The following is a 25,316-nucleotide window of genomic DNA, read 5'->3' as shown; positions in this document are numbered from 1 at the left end:
GATAAAAATCGTCCAGAAAGTGGGCACAGAAAGATCCTACTTCAATATCATAAAGGCCGTATATGACAAACCCACAGCAAACATCGCTCTCAATGGTGAAAAACTGAAACGATTTCCTCTCAGATCAGGAACAAGATAAGGTTGCCCACTCTTACCACTGTTATTTAACATAGTTTTGGAAGTTGTAGCCACGGCAATCAGAGAAGAAAAAGAGATAAAATGAATCCAAATCGGAAAAGAAAAGTGTCACTGTTTGCAGATGACGTAATACTATACACAGAGAATCCTAAAGATACTACCAGAAGACTACTAGAGCTACTCGATGAGTTTGGTAAAGTAGCAGGATATAAAATTAATGCACAGAAATCTCTTGCATTCCTATACACTAATAATGAAAAATCTGTAAGGGAAATTAAGGAAACACTCCCTTTTACCATTGCAACAAAAAGAATTAAATACCTAGGAATAAACCTACCGAAGGAGACAAAAGACCTTTATGCAGAAAACCATAATAAACTTATGAAAGAAATTAAAGACAATACAAACCGATGGAGAGATACACCATGTTCTTGGATTGGAAGAACCTACATTGTGAAAATGACTCTATTACCCAAAGCAATCTACAGATTCAATGCAATCCTTATCAAACTACCCATGGCATTTTTCACAGAAGTACAACAAAAAATTTCACAATTTGCATTGAAACACAAAAAAACCCCGAATACTCAAAGAAATATTGTGAAAGAAAAACGGAGCTGGAGGAATCAGCCTCCTTTACTTCAGATTATACTATAAAGGTACAGAAATCAAGATAGTATGGAGGGGGGCCGGGAAGATGGCGTAAGCCAAAGACGCGGAGATTACCTTCCTCCCCACAGATACATCAGAAATATACACGTGGAACTGCTCCTATAGAACACCCACTGAATGCTGGCAGAAGAACTCAGACCTCCCAAAAGGCAAGAAACTACCCACGCACCTGGGTAGCGCAAAAGAAAAAAGAATAAACAGAGACAAAAGCATAGGGACGGGACCTGCACCAGTGGGAGGGAGCCGTGAAGGAGGAAAGGGTCCCACACACTAGGAAGCCCCTTCGCAGGCGGAGAATGTGGGTGGCGGATGGGGGAAGCTTCAAAGCCGCGGAGGAGAGCACAGCAACAGAGGTGTGGAGGGCAAAGTGAAGAGATTCCCGCACAGAGGATGGGTGCCAACCAGCACTCACCAGCCGGAGAGGATTGTCTGCTCATCCGCCGTGGTGGGCAGGGGCGGGGGCTGGGAGCTGAGGCTCCGGCTTCGGTCAGTCGAATTTCAGGGAGAGGACTGGGGTTGGTGGCGTGAACAGAGCCTGAAAAGGTTAGTGCACGGCTAGCCAGGAGGGAGTCCGGGAAAAGGTTGGACCTGCTGAAGAGGCAAGAGACTTTTTCTTCTCTCTGTTTCCTGGTGCACGAGGAGAAGAGATTAAGAGCGCTGCTTAAAGGAGCTCCAGAGACGGGCACATGCCGTGGCTAAGAGCACAGACCCCAGAGACGGGCAGGAGACGCTAAGGCTGCAGCTGCCGCCACCAAGGAGCCTGTGTGAGAGTAGAGGTCACTATCCACACCTCCCCTCCCGGGATACTGTGCAGCCCACCACTGCCAGGGTCCCGTGATCCAGGGACAACTTCCCCGGGAGAACGCAAGGTGCACCTCAGGCTGGTGCAACGTCCCGCTGGCCTCTGCCGCCGAAGGCTCCCCCGGCACTCCGTGCCCCTCCCTCCCCACCCCCTCCTGGCCTGAGTGAGCCAGAGGCCCCGAATCAGCTGCTCCTTTAAACCTGTCCTGTATGTGTGAAGAACAGACGCCCTCAGGCGATCTACACACAGAGGAGGGGCCAAATCCAAAGCTGAACCCCGTGAGCTGTGCGAACAAAGTAGAGAATGGGAAATAACTCCCAGCAGCCTCAGGAGCCGAGGATTAAAGCTCCACAATCAACTTGATGTACCCTGCATCTGTGGAATACCTGAATAGACAACAAATCATCCCAAATTGAGGAGGTGGAATTTGAGAGCAAGATATATTATTTTTTCCCCATTTGCAGTTTTTGTGAGTGTGTATGTGTATGCTTCTGTGTGAGATTTTGTCTGTATAGCTTTGCTTTCACCATTAGTGCTACCGTTCTGTCCATCCATTTATTTATTTATGTTTTTTACTTAAATTTTTTAAATTATTTTTTATTTCTTATTTTAACAATTATTTTATCTTTATTTTATTTTATCCTTTCTTTCTTCCTTTCTTTTCCTTCCTTCCTTCCTTCCTTCCTTCCTTCCTTCCTTCCTACATTTTCTCCCTTTGATTCTGAGCTGTGTGGATGAAAGGCTCTTGGTGCCCAGCCAGGAGTCAGTGCTGTGCCTCTGAGGTGGGAGACCACCTTCAGAACACTGGTCCACAAGAGACCGCCCAGCTCCACATAATATCAAAGGGCAAAAATCTCTCAGAGATCTCCATCTCAACACCAAGACCCAGCTTCACTCAACGACCAGCAAGCTACAGTGCTGGACACCTTATGCCAAACAACTAGCAAGACAGGAACACAAACCCACCCATTAGCAGAGAGGCTGCCTAAACTCATAATAAGGCCAAACACACCCCAAAACACACCACCAGATGCGGACCTGCCCACCAGAAAGACAAGATCCACCCTCATCCACCAGAACACAGGCACTAGTCCCCTCCACCAGGAAGCCTACACAACCCACTGAACCAGCTTTAGCCACTGAGGACAGACACCAAAAACAATGGGAACTACGAACCTGCAGCCTGCAAAAAGGAGAACCAAAACACAGTAAGATAAGCAAAATGAGAAGACAGAAAAACACACAGCAGATGAAGGAGCAAGGCAAAAGCCCACCAGACCTAACAAATGAAGAGGAAATAGGCAGTCTACCTGAAAAAGAATTCAGAATAATGATAGTAAAGATGATCCAAAATCTTGGAATAAGAATAGAGAAAATGCAAGAAATATTTAACAAGGAACTAGGAGAACTAAAGTGGAAACAAGCAACGATGAACAACACAATAAATGAAATTAAAAATACTCTAGAAGGGAACAATAGCAGAATAACTGAGGCAGAATAATGGATAAGTGACCTGGAAGATGAAATAATGGTAATAATTACTGCAGAGAAGAATAAAGAAAAAAGAATGAAAAGAACTGAGGACAGTCTCAGAGACCTCTGGGACAACATTAAACACACCAACATTTGAATTATATGGGTCCCAAAAGAAGAAGAGAAAAAGAAAGAGACTGAGAAAATATTTGAAGAGATTATAGTTGAAAATTTCCCTAATATGGGTAAGGAAATATTTAATCAAGTCCAAGAAGCCCAGAGAGTCCCATACAGGATAAATCCAAAGAGAAACACACCAAGAGACATATTAATCAAACTATCAAAAATTAAATACAAAGAGAATATATTAAAAGTAGCAAGGGGGGCTTCCGTGGTGGCACAGTGGTTGGAAGTCTGCCTGCCGATGCAGGGGACACAGGTTTGTGCCCCGGTCCGAGAGGATCCCACGTGGAACGGCTGGGCCCGTGGGCCATGGCCACTGAGCCTGCATGTCCGGAGCCTGTGCTCTGTAATGGGAAAATCCACAGCAGTGAGAGGCCCGCGTACCACACACACACACACACACACACACACACACACACACACACACAAAGTAGCAAGGGAAAAACAGCAAATAACACACAAGCGAATCCCCATAATGTTAACAGCTGATCTTTCAGCAGAAACTCTGCAAGCCACAAGGGAGTGGCAGGACATATTCAAAGTGATGAAGGAGAAAAACCTACAACCAAGATTACTCTACACAGCAAGGATCTGATTCAGATTTGATGGAGAAATTAAAACATTTACAGAGAAGCAAAAGCTAAGAGAATTCAGCACCACCAAACCAGCTTTACAACAAATGCTAAAGGAACTTCTCTAGGCAAGAAACAAAAGAGAAGGAAAAGACCTACAATAACAAACCAAAAACAATTAAGAAAATGGGAATAGGAACATACATATCGATAATTACCTTAAGTGTAAATGGATTAAATGCTCCCACCAAAAGACACAGACTGGCAGAATGTATACAAAAACAAGACCCATATATATGCTGTCTACAAGAGACCCACTTCAGACCTACGGACACATACAGACTGAAAATGAGGGGATGGACAAAAGATATTCCATACAAATGGAAATCAAAAGAAAGCTGGAGTAGCATTCTCATCAGACAAAATAGATTTTAAAATAAAGGCTATTACAAGAGAGAAGGAAGGACATTACATAATGATCAAGGGATCAATCCAAGAAGATATAACAATTGTAAATATTTATGAAACCAACATAGGAGCACCTCAATACATAAGGCAAATACTAACAGCCATAAAAGGGGAAATCGACAGTAACACAATCATAGTAGGGGACTTTCGCACCCCAGTTTCACCAATGGACAGATCATGCAAAATGAAAATAAATGAAAATGAATACGGAAACACAAGCTTTAAATGATACATTAAACAAGGTGGATTTAATTGATATTTATAGGACATTCCATCCAAAAATAACAGAATACACATTTTTCTCAAGTTCTCATGGAACATTCTGCAGGATAGATCATATCTTGGGTCACAAATGAAGCCTTGGTAAATTTACGAAATTTGAAATTGTATCAAGTATCTTTTCCGAACACAACGCTATGATACTAGATATAAATTACAGGAAAAGATCTGTAAAAAGTACAAACACATGGAGGCTAAACAATAAACTACTTAATGAGGAAGTGATCACTGAAGAAATCAAAGAGGAAATCAAAAAAATACCTAGAAACAAATGACAATGAAAACCAGAGAACAATGTCACAAAGAAAGAAAACTACAGGCCAAAAACACTGATGAATATAGACGCAAAAATCCTCAACAAAATACTAGGAAACAGAATCCAACAGCACATTAAAAGAATCGTACACCATGATCAAGTGGGGTTTATTCCAGGAATGCAAGGATTCTTCAATATACACAAATCAATCAATGTGATACACTATATTAACAAACTGAAGGATAAAAACCATATGATCATCTCAATAGATGCAGAGGAAACTTTCTTCAAAATTTAAGACCGGTTTATGATAAGAACACTGCAGAAAGTAGGCAGAGAGGGAACATTCCTCAACATAATAAAGGCCATATATGACAAACCCACAGCCAACATCATCCTCAATGGTGAAAAATTGAAACCATTTTCACTAAGATCAGGAACAAGACAAGGTTGCCCACTCTCACCACTCTTATTCAACATAGTTTTGGAAGGTTTAGCCATAGCAATCAGAGAAGAAAAAGAAGTAAAATGAATCCATATCGGAAAAGAAGAAGTAAAGATGTCACTGTTTGCAGATGACAAGATAATATACATAGAGAGTCCCAAAGATGCTACCAGAAAACTACTAGAGCTAATCAATGAATTTGGTAAAGTAGCAGGACACAAAATTAATGCACAGAAATCTCTGGCATTCCTATACACTAATGATGAAAAATCTGAAAGTGAAATTAAGGAAACACTCCCATTTACCACTGCAACAGAAAGAATAAAATATATAGGAATAAACCTACATATGGAGACAAAAGACCCGTATGCAGAAAATTATAAGACACTGTGGAAAGAAATTAAAGTTGATACAAGTAGATGGAGAGATATACCATGTTCTTGGATTGGAAGAATCAACACTGTGAAAATGAATCTACTACCCAAAGCAATCTACAGATTCAATGCAATCCCTATCAAACTACCACTGGCATTTTTCACTGAACTAGAACAAAAATTTTCACAATTTGTATGGAAACACAAAAGACCCCGAATAGCCAAAGCAGTCTTTAAAACAAAAAATGGAGCTGGAGGAATCAGGCTTCCTGAGTTCAGACTATACTACAAAGCTACAGTAATCAAGACAGTATGGTACTGGCACAAAAAAAAGAAATATAGATCAATGGAACAGGATAGAAAGCCCAGAGATAAACCCACGCACATATGGTCATCTTATCTTTGACTAAGGAGGCAAGAATATACAGTGGAGAAAAGACAGCCTCTTCAATATGTGCCGCTGGGAAAACTGGACAGGTAAACATAAAAGTATGAAATTAGAAAACTCTCTAACACCATATAGAAAATAAACTCAAAATACATTAAAGACTTAAATGTAAGGCCAGACACCATCAAACTCTTAGAGGAAAAGATAGGCAGAATACTCTATGACATAAATCACACTAGGATCCTTTTTGACCCACCTCCTTGAGAAATGGAAATAAAACCAAAAATAAACAAATGGGCTGTAATGAAACTTCAAAGCTTTTGCACAGCAAAGGAAACCATAAACAAGACCAAAAGACAACCCTCAGAATGGGAGAAAATATTTGCAAATGAAACATCTGAGAAAGGATTAATCTCCAAAATTTACAAGCAGCTCATGCAGCTCAATAACAAAAAAAACCCAAACAACCCAATCGAAAAATGGGCAGAAGACCTAAATAGACATTTCTCCAAAGAAGATATACAGACTGCAAACAAATACATGAAAGAATGCTCAACATCATTAATCGTTAGGGAAATGCAAATCAAAACTACAATGAGACATCATCTCACACCGGTCAGAATGGCCATCATCAAAAAATCTAGAAACAATAAATGCTGGGGAGGGTGTGGAGAATAGGGAACACTCTTGCACTGCTAGTGGGAATGAAAATTGATACAGCCACTAAGGCGAACAGTATCGAGATTCCTTAAAAAACTACACATAGAACTACCATACGACCCAGCAATCCCACTACTGGGCATATACCCTGAGAAAACCGTAATTCAAAAAGAGTCATGGGGCTTCCCTGGTGGCGCATTGGTTGGGAGTCCGCCTGCCGATGCAGGGGACGCGGGTTCGTGCCCCGGTCCAGGAAGATCCCACATGCCGCGGAGCGGCTGGGCCCATGAGCCATGGCCGCTGAGCCTGCACGTCCAGAGCCCGTGCTCTGCAATGGGAGAGGCCACAGCAGTGAGAGGCCCGCGTACCGCAAAAAAACCAAAAAGAGTCATGTACCAAAATGTTCATTGCAGCTCTATTTACAATAGCCAGGACATGGAAGCAACCTAAGTGTCCATCAACAGATGAATGAATAAAGAAGATGTGGCACATATATACAATTGAATATTACTCAGCCATAAAAAGAAACGTAATTGAGTTATTTGTAGTGAGGTAGATGGACCTAGAGCCTGTCATACAGAGTGAAGTAAGTCAGAAAGAGAAAAACAAATACCTAATGCTCACCATATATATGGAATCTAAGAAAAAAAAAGTCATGAAGGTCCTAGGAGTAAGACGGGAATAAAGACACAGACCTACTAGAGAATGGACTTGAAGATATGGGGAGGGGGAAGGGTAAGCTGTGACAAAATGAAAGAGTGGCATGGATATATATACACTACCGAACGTAAAATAGATAACTAGTGGGAAGCAGCCCCATAGCACAGGGAGATCAGCTTGGTGCTTTGTGACCACCTAGAGTGGTGGGATAGGGAGGGTGGGAGGGAGGGAGACGCAAGAGGGAAGAGATATGGGAACATATGTAGATGTATAACTGATTCACTGTTATAAAGCAGAAACTAACACACCATTGTAATGCAATTATACTCCATAAAGATGTTAAAAAAAAACAAAAAAAGATAGTATGGTCCTGGCAGAAAAACAGAAACATAGATTAATGGAACAGAGATAAACCCACGCACATATGGTCACCTTATCTTTGATAAAAAAAGCAAGAATATACAATGGAGAAAAGACAGCCTCATCAATAAGTGGTGCTGGGAGAACTGGACAGCTACATGGAAAATAATGAAATTAGAACACTCCCTAACACAATGCAGAAAAATAAACTCAAAATGGATTAAAGACCTCAAATTAAGGCCAGACACTATATAAGTCTTAGAGGAAAACATAGGGAGAACACTGTATGACACAAATCATAGCAAGATCCTTTTTGACCTATCTCCTAGAGAAATCGAAGTAAAAACAGAAATAAACATAAGGGACCTAATGAAACTTCAAAGCTCTTGCACAACAAATGAAACCATAAACCAGACGAAAACACAACCCTCATAATGGGAGAAAATATTTGCAAATGAAGCAACTGAGAAAGGATTAATCTCCAAAATTAACAAGCAGCTCATGCAGCTCAATATCAGAAAACAAACAACCCAATCCAAAAATAGGCAGAAGACCTAAATAGAAATTTCTCCAAAGAAGATATACAGATTGCCAACAAACAAATGAAAGGATGCTTAACATCACTAGTCATTAGAGAAATGTAAATCAAAATCACAGTCACACTGGTCAGAATGGCCATTGTCAAAAAATCTACGAACAATAAGTGCTGGAAAGGGTGTGGAGAAAAGGGAACCCTCTTGCACCTTTTGTGGGAATGTAAATGGATACAACCACTATGGAGAACAGCATGGAGGTTCCTTAAAATCCAAAATAGAAAGAAGTACCATACGACCCAGCATTCCTACTACTGGGCATATACCCTGAGAAAACCATAATTCAAAAAGAGTCATGTACCACAATGTTCATTGCAGCTGTATTTACATTAGCCAGGACTGGAAGCAACCTAGGTGTCCATCAACAGATGAATGGATAAAGAAGATGTGTCATATATATACAATGGAATATTACTCAGTCATAAAAAACGATATTGCATTATTTGTAGTGAGGTGGATGGACTCAGGATCTGTCATACAGAATGAAGTAAGTCAGAAACAGAAAAACAAATACTGTATGCTAACACATATATATGGAATCTTAAAAAAATATGGTTCTGAGGAACCTAGGGGAAGGTCACGAATAAAGACTCAGACGTAGAGAATGTACTTGAGGACACGTGGAGGGTGAAGGGTAAGCTGGGATGAAGTAAGAGAGAAGCACTGACATATATACACTACCAAATGTGAAATAGATAGCTAGTGGGAAGCACCCACATAGCACAGGGAGATCAGCTCGGTGCTTTGTGTCCACCTAGAGGGGTGGGATAGGGAGGGTGGGAGGGAGGTGCAAGAAGGAGATATGAGGATATGTGTATAGCTGATTCACTTTGTTATACAGGAGAAAGTAACACATCAATGTAAAGCCATTATACTCCAATAAAGATGTTAAAAAATTAAAAATAAGCGAAACTGCCTAAAGCCATCTAGACATAGGAATACATCCAAAAATGGAAGCAGGGGTGTGAGTAAAGCAAGAAAGCCAAGACAATTTTCCTATAGCCTCTGGTCACATAATATATGGTTAATCCAGGTGAAGGCTCATGGAGAAGGCAAACATCTACATGGGGAATGTATCACGGTAGTTCATTAGTATAAGTGTATGTGGAGGGGACCTATATGTAGCTAGCAAAACAAAGTTTTACACACACACATACACACACATTTGAGGTTCGATTTACTTTCCTCAAATAAGGAAACTGATGTGTTTCAGCCTGTACCCAGTACCAGGATGCTCTTTTCCAAATCCTTTGGAGTCCTAAGGAATACAAAGCATAATGACTCAAAAATATTAAGGTCATTTATTTGATGTAATGAAACCCAAGGTATCATGTAAAGCACAGTACAAACTTTTCTTTTGCTCTAAAAGGATCGCCCTAAGTAAAGAATTATGTACGGAATTATATATATATATACATATATGTATATATTGGGTCAGCCAATAAGTTCATTCAGGTTTTCCATTAGATGTTATGGAAAAACCTGAAGGAACTTTTTGGCCGACTATATATATATATATATATATATATATATATATATATATATACACACACATACACATATATATACACACACATTCACACACACACACACGCACTGCTATATCCTTACATCTTACATACCACTCTTAGTTTCAGCTTCCTCACAAAACCATGGTGAATGCCAGGGGGAGGAGAATATTATCAAGAGAAACAGGAGGTCAGAATAGCACTGTAACCTTCATTCTCAAACTAGAGTCCTTTGACCTCAGGCATCTGCTCCTATTTCCTCCTCCCAAGCTCTCAGCACTTGCTGACATTCAGTTTAAAATTTTATTTGAGTCCTTTTCCCATGTGTACCATTATGAAATAAAACAATGTGTTTATCTAGACGTTATGTCAACAAAGGTGGCAGTCTACTTCTGATTTGCTATTTATTAAAGTAAGAAATGCAGGAGTCTGTAACATGACTTCATCCTGGAACAACTTTGACCCCAGACCTTGAAACTTCAGTGAGAAGCTGAAAAGCCCATTTGGGAGAATATTAGCTTTGGAAGGAATCTTGAAGGTCTTCTAATTCATTTTTGAATATTTCTGTCTAATGGGCTTCCATTTAAACAGCTCCAGTGACAAGGGTATCTTCAATTTATTGCTATAAAGTTCCTAATAGTAAGCCAAAATTCTGACTTCTTGTAAAATTTAAATTGATTTGCCCTCTGAAACTACCCAAGTAAATGTTATGCCTCTTCTGACAAGGCCCTCAATTATTAAAAAAAATATATCCACAACACCCAGTCTTTAGACTAAAACATTCTTGATCCTTTTAATAATTGTTCTGTGTCTATTTGTAAATGAGTTACCATCTTGGTCACTTTCCAGGTTGTCTGTGTCCATCTTAATTGTGATGCTCTGAAATGATCCAAATCTCTCAACATAAACAATCAAGTAAAGAAAAAAACATTATGAAGGGCTTCTCTGTGCTGGACACCATGCCTCTATTAATAGAGCCTAAGACTTTATTACACCTGTGTGAACTATAATCTCACATGGTGGGCTCATGTTAAACTTATAGTAAATTAAAATCACTGAGTCTTTTTCACAAATGCTTTTTTAAGCCACATAACCCCTTTCCTTTAGTAACTGAATTTTTGATACAAGACTTTACATTTTATCCTATTCAATGTAATCCTGCTAGATTTGGCTATAGTTCTTCTTCGATCTACTAAGGACTTTTGGATCTTGTTAGTCACATCCAGTGCATTTATTCTGCCTTCTATTTGACATGCGATGGGCAAGCTATTTTATATTTTCATACTAGTTACTGAAAAATAACTTCAATGAGACAGAACTGAGGTTAGAAACCGCTTGTTTATATTGACACATCATTTGACACTGTCAATTCAACTTACTAACCCATCTACTGGCCTGTTATTATCTAGCTCATGTTACTCCATTTTTATTCTTAAGGGCATTTTGAGAAACTGCCAAATACCATGGTGAGGTACACAATGTTTATTGCCTTCTGAGGTCTCTGGGAGGCAGCTCAACACAATGCAGGCATCCTCCAGAGCAGCTGAAGCACAAGTGGCCCATGTGACTGCCAATTTGGAGGCATACCGTATGTATTAGGACACCGTGGACAGATGTACTGAAGGACAGTTTCAAATATTAGCCATAACTCAAAAGTCAGAAAGCCAAACCACCAAATTGCAGTTTTGATTATGACAAAGCTGATTCTCACATATGCATTTTTATGGGAGCTGCACCAGAGTGAACAGCAGCAGAGATGCATTCATTTAACAACAGCTAATGTATCTCCACAACAACACCCAGGAGGCAAGTTAGTACATAATTTATTATAAAATCTCTATTATAAATAGACCAGTATAGTTTAATAGATTCAGGGGGAAGCAGAAGAGTGAACTGGTTAAGCACGCACTCTGGAATCTCAGAATTGGGTTCAAATTTTGACTCTGTCACTTAATAGCAGTGTGACCCCAGAAAATTAATCTGCTAGTTTATTTCCTTATATGTAAACTGGGGAAGATAATAGTAGTACTACCTTATAGGGTTGCTATGAAAATTGAACATAACCATGAATACATTAGCTATTATTATCATCCCAATCTAACAGAAACAATATTGTGAAATCCAAGCTAGAGCTGAGTAATCATGTCTTCTTTTTCTTTCATGCTCATCAACTATTCTTTTAATAATTAATTAAGGCATCTTTCCTGAAATTACCTTAAATTTGCTAATCTACACATTGGGCTAAGAAGTTCTGAAGTTGAATTTTGATAGTACTTAGAGAACCCAAATCTGTGTTTAGATACCTCAGTACAGCTGAGGCTAGCTAGCCATATGCTTCAATACATATCCTTTTGATGAATAATGCTGCCTATGTATGTCAGGACAAACAATTCCTTATTTGAGAGTGGCTTACCCAACCTTTGGAGTTTGCTGGTTTAGAATAGCTTTTGCCAATGGTGCTTACCCATTATCAAAATGTCTAAAGCCTTGGTAAGAATGTACACCACCTGATGAAGTTGCTCTTTGGGTGGCTTCAGTCTGAAATCATAATCCAAGTCATTTTTCTCCTTTCTAGTTTTAGAAAATTGTTTTTCCCCTAAGTTTACTAACAGACTTCTGGGAAGATGGTAGCATTGGAAAAGGTCCCCAATTTTTGCCCTTTCTCCCACAAATCAATAGAAATGACCACAGGGAAACAAAAATTGAGCAAAACCTGTACAAACAATGAGGGCATTAGAATTGTCAAGGAATTTCTGTAAGACATGATGCTGATGGGGCCATATTGAAAGATATCACCAATCTGAAGTTCTGTGACATATTGACAGATCAAGAAAATCCTGGCAGAAAAGCACTAATACCATCTAGCTTAAAGGACCAAGGACTGAAGGTGGGAGCAGGCAGTGAAAAAGACTGGGATGAGAACCTTTCATAAACTGAGGTAAGCCTGAGTAACGTTCTTCATCTAAGCCTCCCAATACATTTTTTAAATAAAATAATACAAATTGGAAATATCAAAATTGCCACATAGTTTTAAAGGTTTACATTTACTAAATTAAGCTGTATTATGAACATTTTCAATCAACTCAGTCTAGCTGTATGGCTGGAGTAATCAATTCATTTGAGAATAATGTTAAAATTCTGAATTTGAGTTTTGTGAACATGAAACACAGGCCAAAGGGCTCTCCTGATACCTTAACCCAAACCCCTGGGCTAGCCCCTGACAGGAATTACTCCTTTTGTTGCTATTTTGACATTGCACATCAACAGATTTTGGAGCAGGCTGCCCCTTCTCAGAAGGCAAGCTCAGCGTCTCTGACCATGGTCTCAATAAACATGATGGTCTCAACCTGATATAAGTCCTCATTAATAAACCAGCAGGACTTATTTCAATGTTTTATATCCAACCCCCACACACACTGGCCACACACAAGTGGCGAGTATATATGATATCACATACCTGAAGTAGAGGCCAAAAGAGCAAATGAAGAAAGCCAACTTGAGGTGAACATCTCCTGCTGGGATTGTCCCTGGCCCTAGCTCCCTCCCCACTACCTCATTCTGCTGGCTCACAGAGACAGTAATATAAACTCACACCATCTAGCCATCTAGTGTAAGCTTAGAGAGGGGATGACAACCAAGTAAATAGTGAAAGCATAAAAGAATTACCCCACTCTTATTGGAGGGAGAGAGATAGCAGGTTAGGATGTGCCCTTCTTATTCAACGATGAATAAATGGATAAATTGTGAATTAACAGTAGATAAAACACAAAACAAAAACAGAGCCTATGAAAAGAACTTGCAAGATAGTAAGAGGAAATTATATCACGTAAGAGATGAACAGTTTTAAAAATTTTTAAAAAGGGTAAATAAAGTTATAAACAAAAATTAATTAACTGGAAAGCAAAAATACAACCAAAAAATAGAATTAATAAATTAAAGACTTGGACCTTTTCAGGGAGAAAACAAAATGTATTAAAAGGTAGAGAAACATTTGGCAAGGGTAATTAAGGAATTCTCTGTTCCTTGAATGCCTGAAAGAAATGTACCTGTTAAATTGTCTGAGCCAGCCAGGCCTCAGTAAACATCCAGTTTTTCCTATAGCTATTGATTTCTTGCTATTTTCTATGTCACTGGCTTATTTTTATATTGATTTTCCTATAAAATCTTTCATGTCATAAAAATTCTTAAATTTATTATGGCAGACTTTGCTATTGTAATTATCATAAACACCCAGCATCATACAGCAGTGAAATAATAAATCACCATTTCCTAACTTGATGTTCTGAGGAACAATGATATGCCAAATGTTATTAGGGTGTTTAAAAGGGAAAAAAGTTGTTCTTTACTCAAATAAGTTTAGGAAATGCTGAGTTAGATAAGATTAAATAGTTTTTACTCTTTTAAAGAACATACTCCTTTAAACAAAATAATACTAGTCAAAATTTACTGCCTAATGACTCTCCAAGAGGGGCTATAGTATACAGCATTTTGCAAACTTATTTGACCATCTCCCAGAGGAATGGTTTTTCAAAAATGCAATTTAGAATTGCTGCAGCAAACATAGTCTGGTTAAAATGAGAAACAAGACAAGAATGCCACTGCCACTTTTCTTCTTTAGCACTATTCTGGAATTGTTTAACCCATGCCATCAGAAACTATGTTATAAATTTTGAAAATAACCTATCATTATAACTTATCATTGATATGATTCCTTACCAGGAAAAACTCAAAAGGATCAACTGAATGTCTCTGAATTTAATAGATTCCAATAAACTGCCAACTTAAAATTAATCTATGAAAATACATTCTTCCCCTATGTAGCAAAAATGACCACATAGGTAACACACTGAATAAGAGCTCCCAATTGCAGTATTGTTTCCCATATATCTGTATTACCTAGGAATACATTTATTACAAATTATATGGGACTTAGATAAATAAAACTCTCTTGAAGGATGTAAAAGCTTTTTAAAAATGAGGCAATATATCATGTTTCTGGAGAGCACTGTAATTCTGTACTTCTCACTATCATATCAATTTAAGACAATCCTAATCAAATTCCCAATTTATTTTTTTTGTGGGGGGGGAGGGAAATCTAATAACTGTAAAGTTCATCTGGTAAAACAAACACGTCGGAATCAGTAGAAAATTGTGAAAAATAAAAAAGATAAAAAAGGAGGACTTGCCCTAAGAGATATGAAGCCATTTCTAACTCAATAACTACAGGCTGGTGTACTGGGGCTACAATGTTCAGTGGTACTAAAGAGAATTCAAACACAGTATAAAGTATATATATGTATGACATTTCAAATGGGGGGGGGATGAGAACAATGAGATAAAAACAGGGTAACAACTGTCTACCCTTTGGGGGAAAAAAAAAGTTAGAATACCTAAATCTATACATCAAAATAATTCCAGACAGGGCAAAGGAACATTTTTTAAAAAACAAAACCATCAAAATTAGAGAAATACAGGATAAGATTTATATAATCTTGGGTTGGCAATCCTTCTAAACATGAACCTAGGGCCAGAAGGCAAAAAGGAAAATATTTATCCATTTTTAATTTTTTTTATTTTTTTAGTCATTTTTAATGCATTTTTCCCTGTGCACAAGAGAAATAACTGATAGAGTCAAAAGATACAGTTTCCTTTATACACAGCAGTTAAAAGTAATGCAAACGTCACATGACATTTTCAGTGAAAGTTACATTTCCAATTACAAATCAAAATGCGTATTAGGGTCTCTTTACGGGAGAAGCTGAGAAGGAAGTCTTAAAAAAAGCACTTTCCTGGCATTACTATACTGATCCTTCAGGCTGCACTAAGATTAAGATCATATACAATCAATTTGCAAATGTTGACACAATGTCACACTGTAAGTTTTCTGTACAATTAAATGTATACGTAGAGATACCAGGATAAACATTTCTACTATATTTTAACTGAACTTGCCTAGCCAACATTTCCACTGAGAAGTTTATCAAAGATGCTGTAAGATTCTACAAAACTGTGAGATATACCGAGCTCCAGAAATATTTCTTATATCGTTTCTCATTTTGGTTATACATATTCTGCTCAGAGATTCTGTTGTAATATTTCTAGATGTACAGTTCCAATTGTGCTTACTGTACTGTGTATAAATATAGCAAAAAAGATCAAATGGTATAAATCTTACAGCATTTTGCTAGCAAAAATACATGCCAAAGTCACAATAAGCAATATTGTACCACAAATTAGAGAGCTTCAATTAACTTATGTTTTAATATTTTCATTCTACATTTAATTACTATCATAGGATAATGTTTAAAATGCAAATAAATTGGACATCTGTAGGACAAAACTTGTTCACCCAACTGTAAAGGTTGATACCTGTTTCCAAAAATCACAATAAAAGCAGAAATGTTTGCATGCAACACCTTTGAGTGAAACAGCATTGATTCCCACCATTCAAAACAGAGAAGGAAGGAAGGAAGGAAGGAAGGAAAGGAGGGAGGGAGGGAGGGAGAAGGGAAGAGGGAAGGGAGGAGGGAAGGGGGAGGGAAGAAACAAAGAGGGAGGAAAGGACTCCACCTTAAAATGCATATTAAATTTATAACTAGACAGATTTAAAAGAATCAAAGTGAAAGTAAAGTACAATTATGTGTGTTTAAAGATTTAAGAGCCATTATCAAAAATAAGATACATTTTTTCAAGGTACAGAAATGTAATTATGATGGTTGGGAACCCAGCAGCCTCTCAATGGCTGCATTGATGTCGCCTCCTGTTGCTATTAGAGCCTGCAAGTTTGCTTCCCGGTTTAAGAACCCCATTGCGTTGAGCTGTTCCAGTTGTTGTTGAAATCTGACTTCTGGATTCGGCAGCTGCGGAGGATTTGCTCCAGCCAGAGCCTGCACCATTTGCTGAATGAACTGCTGGTTGGGTCCAGATTCCGATGTTGGGCTCGTAGTTTCACTGGGTGTAGAGCTAGATACAGGGGGCCCAGGGGGGGCGCCTGAGCCAGTGGAGCCAGGGGGACCTGCAGGGCCAGTGGGTCCTATGGGTCCAATGGGGCCTATGGGAGTAAACGGGACTATGGGGCCAATGGGGCCTATGGGTGTGACTGGGCCTACAGGGCCTATAGCCGTTCCCAGCACCCCCACCCCCACACCTGGAGTGAAGCTTGGAATGAGGCCAGGTGCTTCAGTGGCTAATGTCTGTAGCCCCTGCTGGATCTGCATTAAAGCCTGCATTGCTCTTGGGTTTGACATGGCTGACAGTGTGTCTGGATTCTGCATCTGCTGCAGGAAAGCAGGGAGCTGTGGACGCATCTGCTCCTGCAGCTGAGGATTTGCAGTAAACACAGGGCTATTCAGCATCATCTGTGCAGCCAAATCTGGATTCTGGGTCAGCGACTGCATCATGCTTCTCATATAGGGTGCAGACAGCATATTCTGGATCAGCTGGGGGTTTTCAGTTATCTGTTGCAGCAAGCTCTGCATTCCTGGGGTGCTGAAGATGCTGGCGACATAATTAGCTGCAGCCACTGTGTTCCCCGTAGCACTGCTAGAGCTAGTGCCAGATCCACTGCCACTGCTCGTTGTTGTGCTGGTGGTCGCAGAACTCTGGGTAGCCGGTGGTGGCGCCCACGGATTGGGTAGTGGATCGCGATTTTCTGTGCGGGAAGGCTGCGTACCTTCCCCAGAGGAGGAACTGCTCCCCACCGAGGCAAACGGATTACCCCCAAACTGCTCTTGTGCGGCATTCAGCATGGGTTCTTGAATGTCAGTGTACATGCGCCGTAAAGCATTGTAGCCACCTGGGATGCTTTCAAGATTGCTGAGAGCCAGGTCTTGATTTCTCATCATTTCTTGCATCATAGCTGGATTCCTGGCGATTTCGAGGGTCTGCCTCATTATATCTGGGTTGTTGAGCAGGTGACTGATTTCTGGGTTTCTCTGAATCAATTGTTGCATCTGTGGATTGGCCATAATGAGCTGCCTCATCAGATCAGGATTCGAAAGCATGCTCTGAACAAAGGGGTTTTCCATGATTTGGATCATCATCTCAGGGCTCGACAGGAGCTGCTGCTGCATCTGGTTCTGGAGCTCAGAGAAGTTGGTCGAGCTCAGGCCCAGGCTGCTAAGGCCTGCAAGTCCTCCCAGGCTCCCCAACCCAAACGGGTTGCTATTTGTGGAAATAGGTGTGGAGTTACTCCTGGGAGTCGACGCGGTGGTAGTATTAGTTCCCGCGGCATTACTAGGCTGGGTGGACTGGCCCTGAGGTCGGTTCTGGCTTTTGATGACAAGATGAACAGTCAGTCCATCATGGATGCCATGCTGAATCAAGGTATCTTGATCTTTTAAGATTTTTCCGGCAAAAATCAGCACTAGCTGATCCGTTTGGGATTTGAAGCGTTTCGAAATCGCTTCCTTAAACTGCTGGACTGAGCTGTTCTCGGGCACTGCGAACTCCTCTTTCTCTTTGGGGGTCTTCACAGTGACTTTGATAATTTTGGGCTCCGCCGGGGCAGAGGCAGGGCCTTGGGCCGCAGCAGAGCCGCGGGAGGGGCGCGGGGGGCCGCTGCTCTCGCCGTTCTCAGCCATGGCGGCCGCAGTGACGCAGGCAGACAGGGAAGGCGCGGGCGGGCGGGCGGGCGAGAGAGAGAGCGAGGGAAGAAGGAAGGAAGGAGGCACCGCCGCAGCAGGCTGGGCCGGGCTGGGCGGGGAGCGCGGAGCACGGTACCTCTGTGTTGAAGACTGCGGATCCCTGGTCCTCCGGCGGAGAGAGGGCTCCGAGTAGGCCGCGGGCCGAGGTCTCGCCGTTCAGGTCTCTGGGCCGCCGCCGCCGCCGCCGCCGTGTGATCCCACCGCGCGGTCTCCCAGCAGCTCGCGCAGCTGCTCCGCCCGCTCCTCCCCGCCCCTTCCCCTCCCCCAGTTCCGCGCTCGCCTCCCCGCCCCCCTCTGCTGACGCGGCGCCAGGCCCAGGGTGATAGAGTCGACTCGGTCAAAATTAAAAACTTATGTACTGAAAAAAAGATGAGGGGGAGAGAGAGAAACAGAGAGAAAGAAACAAAGGGACAACAGAAGACAAGAGAAAAGAGAGGGAAGGAAGGAGGAAGAGGGGAAAGGGAGCCAGCTTCTATAAAGGACATTAAAGACTAATGGAGAATATATATATATATATATATATATATATATATATATATATTTATATATATATATTCATATATTTATATATATTCCATCAGGCAGTGAAGTGAAAAGATGAAAGCCTGAATCAAATCGACCCGAAGCAAAAGATAAAAAATGAGAACCAAAGAACTCTGACAAAGCAAAAAGGAAAAGATGAACACCCCCCTTGGGGGAAGGGAAGAGGACTGGGCAAGAGCCTGCATTTTACAAAAGAAGTGCACATGGCCAATGGGCATATAAAAGGATGATTAAGCTCACTAGCAATAAAAGAATTTCAAATTAAAACAATGAGATTCTTCTGTCTTATATTGGCAAAGTTGAAAAATAATAATAAACCTTATCATTGAGAGAGAGCTGAGAAAATGAACTGTCATGCCAACTGAAGTGTAAGTTGTTATCTTAAGGCAATTTTAACATATATGTAAACATTTTAAATATTTCCACCTTTATTTGGAAATGCCTCATTTAGAGACCTCACCTATGAAAATAATTGAATAAGGACACAAAAATACATATGTATAAACTGTACATGCACTGAAGCATTTAAAAAATATTTTAAAAGGTAATCAGTGTCTCTTTACACAGGATTGGTCAGATATATTATGATATTACCATACAAAAAATAATATTCACTGTTTAAGAAACAGGTGGTTAATTTGTATGATAAAAAGTGTACATGAAATAAATGGTAGTTACAGGGAAATTACAGAGTATTTTCACTTTCAGTTTTATATATTTCCATACAATTAGAAATTATACAATCACATGTTTCAATACCAAAAAATACAGTAAATATATTTTTATGTTAAAACCATTTGTTATAAACAGTTTGTATGTGTAAACTGTCTTTAAAGACAATGTATGTGTATGTATAAAAAGAAACCTGGAACACTATACACAAGTATGTTAATGGTGGTTATTACTAGGTGCTAAAATTATGAATAACTGTTCCTTTTTTTTTTTGCTGAGTTAGGTCTTCGTTGCTGCACGAGGGCTTTCTCTAGTTGTGGCGAGCGGGGGCTACTCTTCGTTGTGGTGCATGGGCTTCTCATTGCAATGGCTTCTCTTGTTGTGAAGCACGGGCTCTAGGCACATGGGCTTCAGTAGTTGTGGCAGGCGGCTCAGTAGTTGTGGCATGCAGGCTCCAGAGCGCAGGCTCAGTAGTTGTGGCACAGGGCTTAGTTGCTCCTCAGCATGTGGAATATTCCCAGACCAGGGATTGAACCCGTGTCCCCTGCATTGGCAGGCAGATTTTTTTTTTCTTTTGCAGTATGCGGGCCTCTCACTGTTGTGGCCTCTCCCGTTGCGGAGCACAGGCTCCGGACGCACAGGCTCAACAGTCATGACTCACGGGCCTAGCTGCTCCACGGCCTGTGGGATCTTCCTGGACCGGGGCATGAACCCGTGTCCCCTGCATCGGCAGGCGGACTCTCAACCACTGCGCTACCAGGGAAGCCCAGCATGCAGATTCTTAACCACTGTGCCAACAGGGAAGTCCCCTGTTCCTTTTTTTTTTAAATAAAATTTTAAAATTTCTGATGACTTTTATAAGTATGCACTGCGTTTACAATTCTTAAAAATGAGAAGGTATTTTGGTGAGAAATTAAGGTAGAAATTGACAGGCACACAATAGTAGTGGCAGCTATTAACACATGTATCTAATTTAGTTACAGATTAAGTAGGAGAAATAAAGATCTAGCCCTTGAATAATAGAATGAATAATTTCAAATTTATGTATAAATTTATAATTCTGGTTTATACCATGCAAAAAAGTACCTTTTCCCCCTAGTATCCAGCCAACATTTAATAACATTTAGGCCATAAATGCTTTAGTAAATCTCAAGATAAGAAAAAAATATAGGTATATGATGTCTCTCAATAGGGGGATGGATTAATATAGTGTGATTAATGTGATTATTAGAATACAGAATATAAAAGGAATGAACTAGATCTAAATATATTTATATATATATAGATCTCAAAAACCTAATTAATTAGCAAAACACTCTATGGTGTTTATAGATGCATTCATATGTATGTGAAGCTATTGAAAATATACTAGAATGATTCATACCAAATTTGCACCCATGAAGAAGAGGAAATGAAATAGGACACAAGACAGTAATTAAAAGGAAATTTAATTAAATCTCTAAAAATATATTTCCTCTTTTAAATGGAAGCGAATATGGCAAAATAGCAAGAGTTTATTCTAGGTGGTAGGGATAAGAGTATTTGTTATAATACTATTTTATATTTTTTTTAGGTTTTTAATTTTCTCAAAAAAGAAAAAATTAAGAAAGTATCACAGGTCATCTTCCTTGATCTCAGTAGAACAAAACTAGATATTAATAATGAAACTGTGAATGAAAAACTCAACCACTTGAAAATTAAAACAGAATTAAACACTTTTGGGACAAAGTGCAAATCAAAGTTCTTATTAGAGTGAATTTAGAAAAATAATGATAATGAGAACATAAACATTCGTAATTATGATGGGATTTCCCTATATGTGATCTGAGGATCTCATTCAAAAATACGGATTTCTTGGGCTTCCCTGGTGGCGCAGTTGTTGAGAGTCCGCCTGCCGATGCAGGGGACACGGGTTCGTGCCCCGGTCCGGGAAGATCACACAGGCCGCGGAGCAGCTAGGCCCGTGAGTCATGACCGCTGAGCCTGCGCGTCCGGAGCCTGTGCTCAGCAACGAGAGAGGCCACAATAGTGAGAGGCCCGCGTACCGCAAAAAACAAACAAACAAACAAAAAAAACAGATTTCTAGACCCCACTCCAAACTTCCCAAAATACAAGTGGTGCTCAGGAATCTGCATTCTTATCAAGCTTCAGTTTAGTCGTATTTGATTTAACTATGTGAATGAGCTCAGAGTCAAATTTATACACTCAAAGATCTTAAATACCAAAGAATAGGGAGAGAAAAAATTAATTAGGCATTCAAATAAACAGGACAACAGAAAAAAGAGGGAAGGAGGGTGATGGCTACAAAATAATAAAAGTCAAACATTAATGAATTAACAGACTCAAAAAATGAAATTTGCTAAGAAAATCTAAGAAGGTCTTTGAAGAACAAGTCAAATAGATAAACCATTATAATTAGGTGATTCTCTTACAAGTCTCACCAAGGAACACAGCATGGGCAAAAGCACACTCATCCTCTTCCTGAATTCTCCTAAAAGCACATTTCTTTTCCTACTGTAAGCTCTTTATCCCTGGTGGTGCAATGGTTAAGAATCCACCTGCCAATGCAGGGGACACGGGTTCGATCCCTGCTTCAGGAACATCCCACATGCCATGGAGCAACTAAGCCCTTGTGCCACAACTGCTGAATCCCACACACCTAGAGCCCGTGCTCCGCAACAAGAGAAGCCCCTGCTCACCACAACTAGAGAAAGCCCACACGAAGCAACGAAGACCCAACAGAGCCAAAAATAAATAAATAAATAAATAAATAAATAAATAAATAAATAACCCAATAAATAGTAATCATCCTGAGTTCTTCCATAGAGGGTAATTTCTGAGAAACTGAAAGGCTTTGTCAAAGAGGTCTCCCCACGGGCGGCGGAGGAAGACCACAGTTTGGGCTCAGTAGATAGAGATTTAGTGTTATTTTGACCATTGTTTTCTCTCTCCACCCCAGATTTATTGAGATATAGTTGACATATAACACTGTGTAAATTTAAGGTGTACAGCCCATTGATTTGATATACGTATATACTGAAAAATGATTACCATTGCAGCATTATCAGGTCACATAATGACCTTTTCTTTTTTGTGGTGAGAACATTTAAGATCTATTTTCTTAGCAACGTTCAAGTATACAATACAGCATTATTAACTAAAATCACCATGGTGTACATTAGATCCCTGGAACTTATTCATCTCGTAACTGGAAATTCATAGCCTTTGACCAACATCTCCCCAATTCCCCTCATCCCCAAGCCCCTAGTAAACACCATTCTACCCTCTGTTTCAACGAGTTTGGCCAAAAGCACATTATCTTGAATTCTCTTCATTTATCTTATAAATCATGTTATTTTTTGCATTTTATTCCAAAATATATCCACTTTAATGTTTTAAATTACAACTAAATAAAATTAGCATTCCAGCAGTTAAATGAACACGGCTTTGTTAGTGAGAAGTGCAACATTAATTAGCTGAAACTTAAGAAAGGAGCAACAAGATAATTACATGAAAAGTAGAATTCTATGAGTAGATTTAATCACAGATAAAGGGTATATTTTTGAGAATTATGAGAAAAGACTTTGTACAAATCTTTGCTAATGACAAAGAAAAACGGATCACTGTATTACTTTTCTAGGAAGGTGTACATGACCAAAGTATATTCAAGAAGTAGAAAACCTTAACAGGTCACGTAAGAAATTTGTAAGAAAAAAAAAAAGAAGAAATGAAATAATTAACTATTTTAAAATCAGCTTTCTTATTCAAGGTGGCAACTAAGCCTATGCTTTTACCTCCTATCTTTACCAAATACCATTGAACTGACAAAAATGACATGAGAAACACAATAAATCCCTAATGTGTTGGAAAGTTGGAAAGAGTGAAACTTTCCATGAATCTTCATTTTAAATGCCAAAATAAATGCTAGATAAAAAATGAAATCATAAAATTTGCAGAAAACTATTATAGCAAATATTTATATAACCTAAGTTTGGTTATGGCCTTTCTAAAACAAACAAATAAATAAATGGAGAGATAGACAGATTTCCTAAGGATTTTTAAACTTCTATATATCAAAAATACAATAAAAATTAAAAGATTGAAGTCAAACTAAAAGAAATTGCAACATTTATAGTACATGAAGTCTTAATATTCTTGACATAACACACTTCCCACAAGTCATTTTTTTAAATGAACACCATAAGGGAAAAATAGACAGAAGACATTAACTAGTATGTTAATGTCACAAAAGGGGAAAAAAGGGTCAGGAAGGAAGGAAGGAAGGAAGGAAAAGCGAAGGAGGAAAGAAAAAGAAAAAAAATTTAACTTCTTTAAATAAAAAAATACAAATTAATATAACTGAAATATTTTGTCTATTAAATTAAAGAGAACAATATAATATTTAGTCCTGACATAGTTCATCTAGACTGCCTAGCTTCAAATCCTGGTTCCACTACTTCCACTTGTTCACTACATGATGTTGGGCAAGTAATTTAACCTTTCTGTGCCTTGATATTTGTCATCTGTGAAATGAGCTTTCTGGAAATCAAATAAATTAACATATGTGAAGCACTTAGAACAGTGCCCCATTCATAGTAAGCACTATATGAATAATATTATTGTTACTATTATTAGAGGAAACAGGACCTCATTCCTACTGGGAATTAGGTTACTTGGTATGTTCAACTTATCTGAAGGACAATTTGCTAATAAACACTGAAAGCTTAATAAAACATGCAGACAATTTTACTGAATAATTCTTCTTTAGGAATTTATCCTAAATTTCTGTTGTTGGGGTCTTGAAGTGATTGTACTAATTAAATGTAGTATATCTACAGAATTTAAGGGAAATCCTATGGTTGCTCCCCACTCCTACTGATGCACATAGGGGCAAATAATACAAGCAGAACTAGAGAGACAGCAGGGTGGTATAATGGCAAGAACCTAGACTTAAGCCAAAAAGACCAGGATTTCAACTCTGGCTTGGTCACTTATGGCTGTATGACCTTAGTGCAGTTCATTTCATTTTTCTGAATCTCAGTTTCTTCATCAGCAAAACTGGGACTAACATGCATACATTTCATAGTTGTAGTAAGTACATGATAGAGACATCAATTTCTCTGACACACCCTCCCTTCTGAAATAAAACAAATGAAATAAATTTACCCTTGGTAAGTTAAATTATGACCGAAAAAAGAAAAAACAAAAAAACCAGAAACAGAAACAGAAACAAAAGCAAAAAAGAAGCAGTAAAGGATCAGACCAAAGATAGTCTACCTGGCAGATATATATTATGTTCTAGAGATGTATATTCAAATCATCTATCATTCTTGTTCTGACTCTATAGTACCTGTAATCTTCTAATAATCTTTATTTTTCATTTAGCTTGCATATAAAAAAGAATGAACAAGTCAGGCTTTCTTGAATGTTCAGAAATTCTGGTGCTATATACCCACTTTAAACTTTAGCACATGAATTACAAACTGGCAACTCATGGACTGGCTTTGGCCTGCCAACACCTAATACTTGGTAAATTTCCCATACCAATCCACATTTCAAGCTTTTCTTTTAAAACTGGATGATATGGCTATATTAGACTAATACACTTGAAGGGCCACAGTTTGA

The 25,316-nt window shown here is 39.2% G+C and overlaps 2 protein-coding genes across 2 annotated transcripts in view; both read right to left on the bottom strand.

Moving 5' to 3' along the window:
* Window positions 1-25,316, bottom strand: part of LOC309796175 (uncharacterized protein) — a gene marked incomplete at its 5' end in the record, with an annotated part of 165,816 nt that overhangs the window by 95,806 nt on the left and 44,694 nt on the right. The window contains one exon of the mRNA XM_082609233.1: window positions 18,553-18,808. Within this exon, the coding sequence (XP_082465359.1) occupies window positions 18,553-18,808 (256 nt within the window). The remainder of the gene's footprint in view (window positions 1-18,552; window positions 18,809-25,316) is intronic.
* On the bottom strand, window positions 15,465-18,559 carry UBQLN2 (ubiquilin 2). The gene has a single exon (XM_082610194.1). The coding sequence runs from the start codon at window positions 18,411-18,413 to the stop codon at window positions 16,539-16,541; it is 1,875 nt and encodes a 624-aa protein (XP_082466320.1). The 5' UTR covers window positions 18,414-18,559; the 3' UTR covers window positions 15,465-16,538.

The sequence above is a fragment of the Mesoplodon mirus genome (genome assembly GCF_964341445.2).
Source record: "Mesoplodon mirus genome assembly, chromosome: X".
NCBI classification, from domain to species: Eukaryota; Metazoa; Chordata; class Mammalia; order Artiodactyla; family Ziphiidae; genus Mesoplodon; species Mesoplodon mirus.
Note: the sequence above shows the minus strand (reverse complement) of the source record. Positions and strands in the feature narration are given on the sequence as shown.

What these genes read in the sequence shown, in the direction of transcription:
- UBQLN2 (XM_082610194.1), bottom strand. Translation starts at nt 18,413, where the DNA reads ATGGCTGAGAACGGCGAGAGCAGCGGCCCCCCGCGCCCCTCCCGCGGC.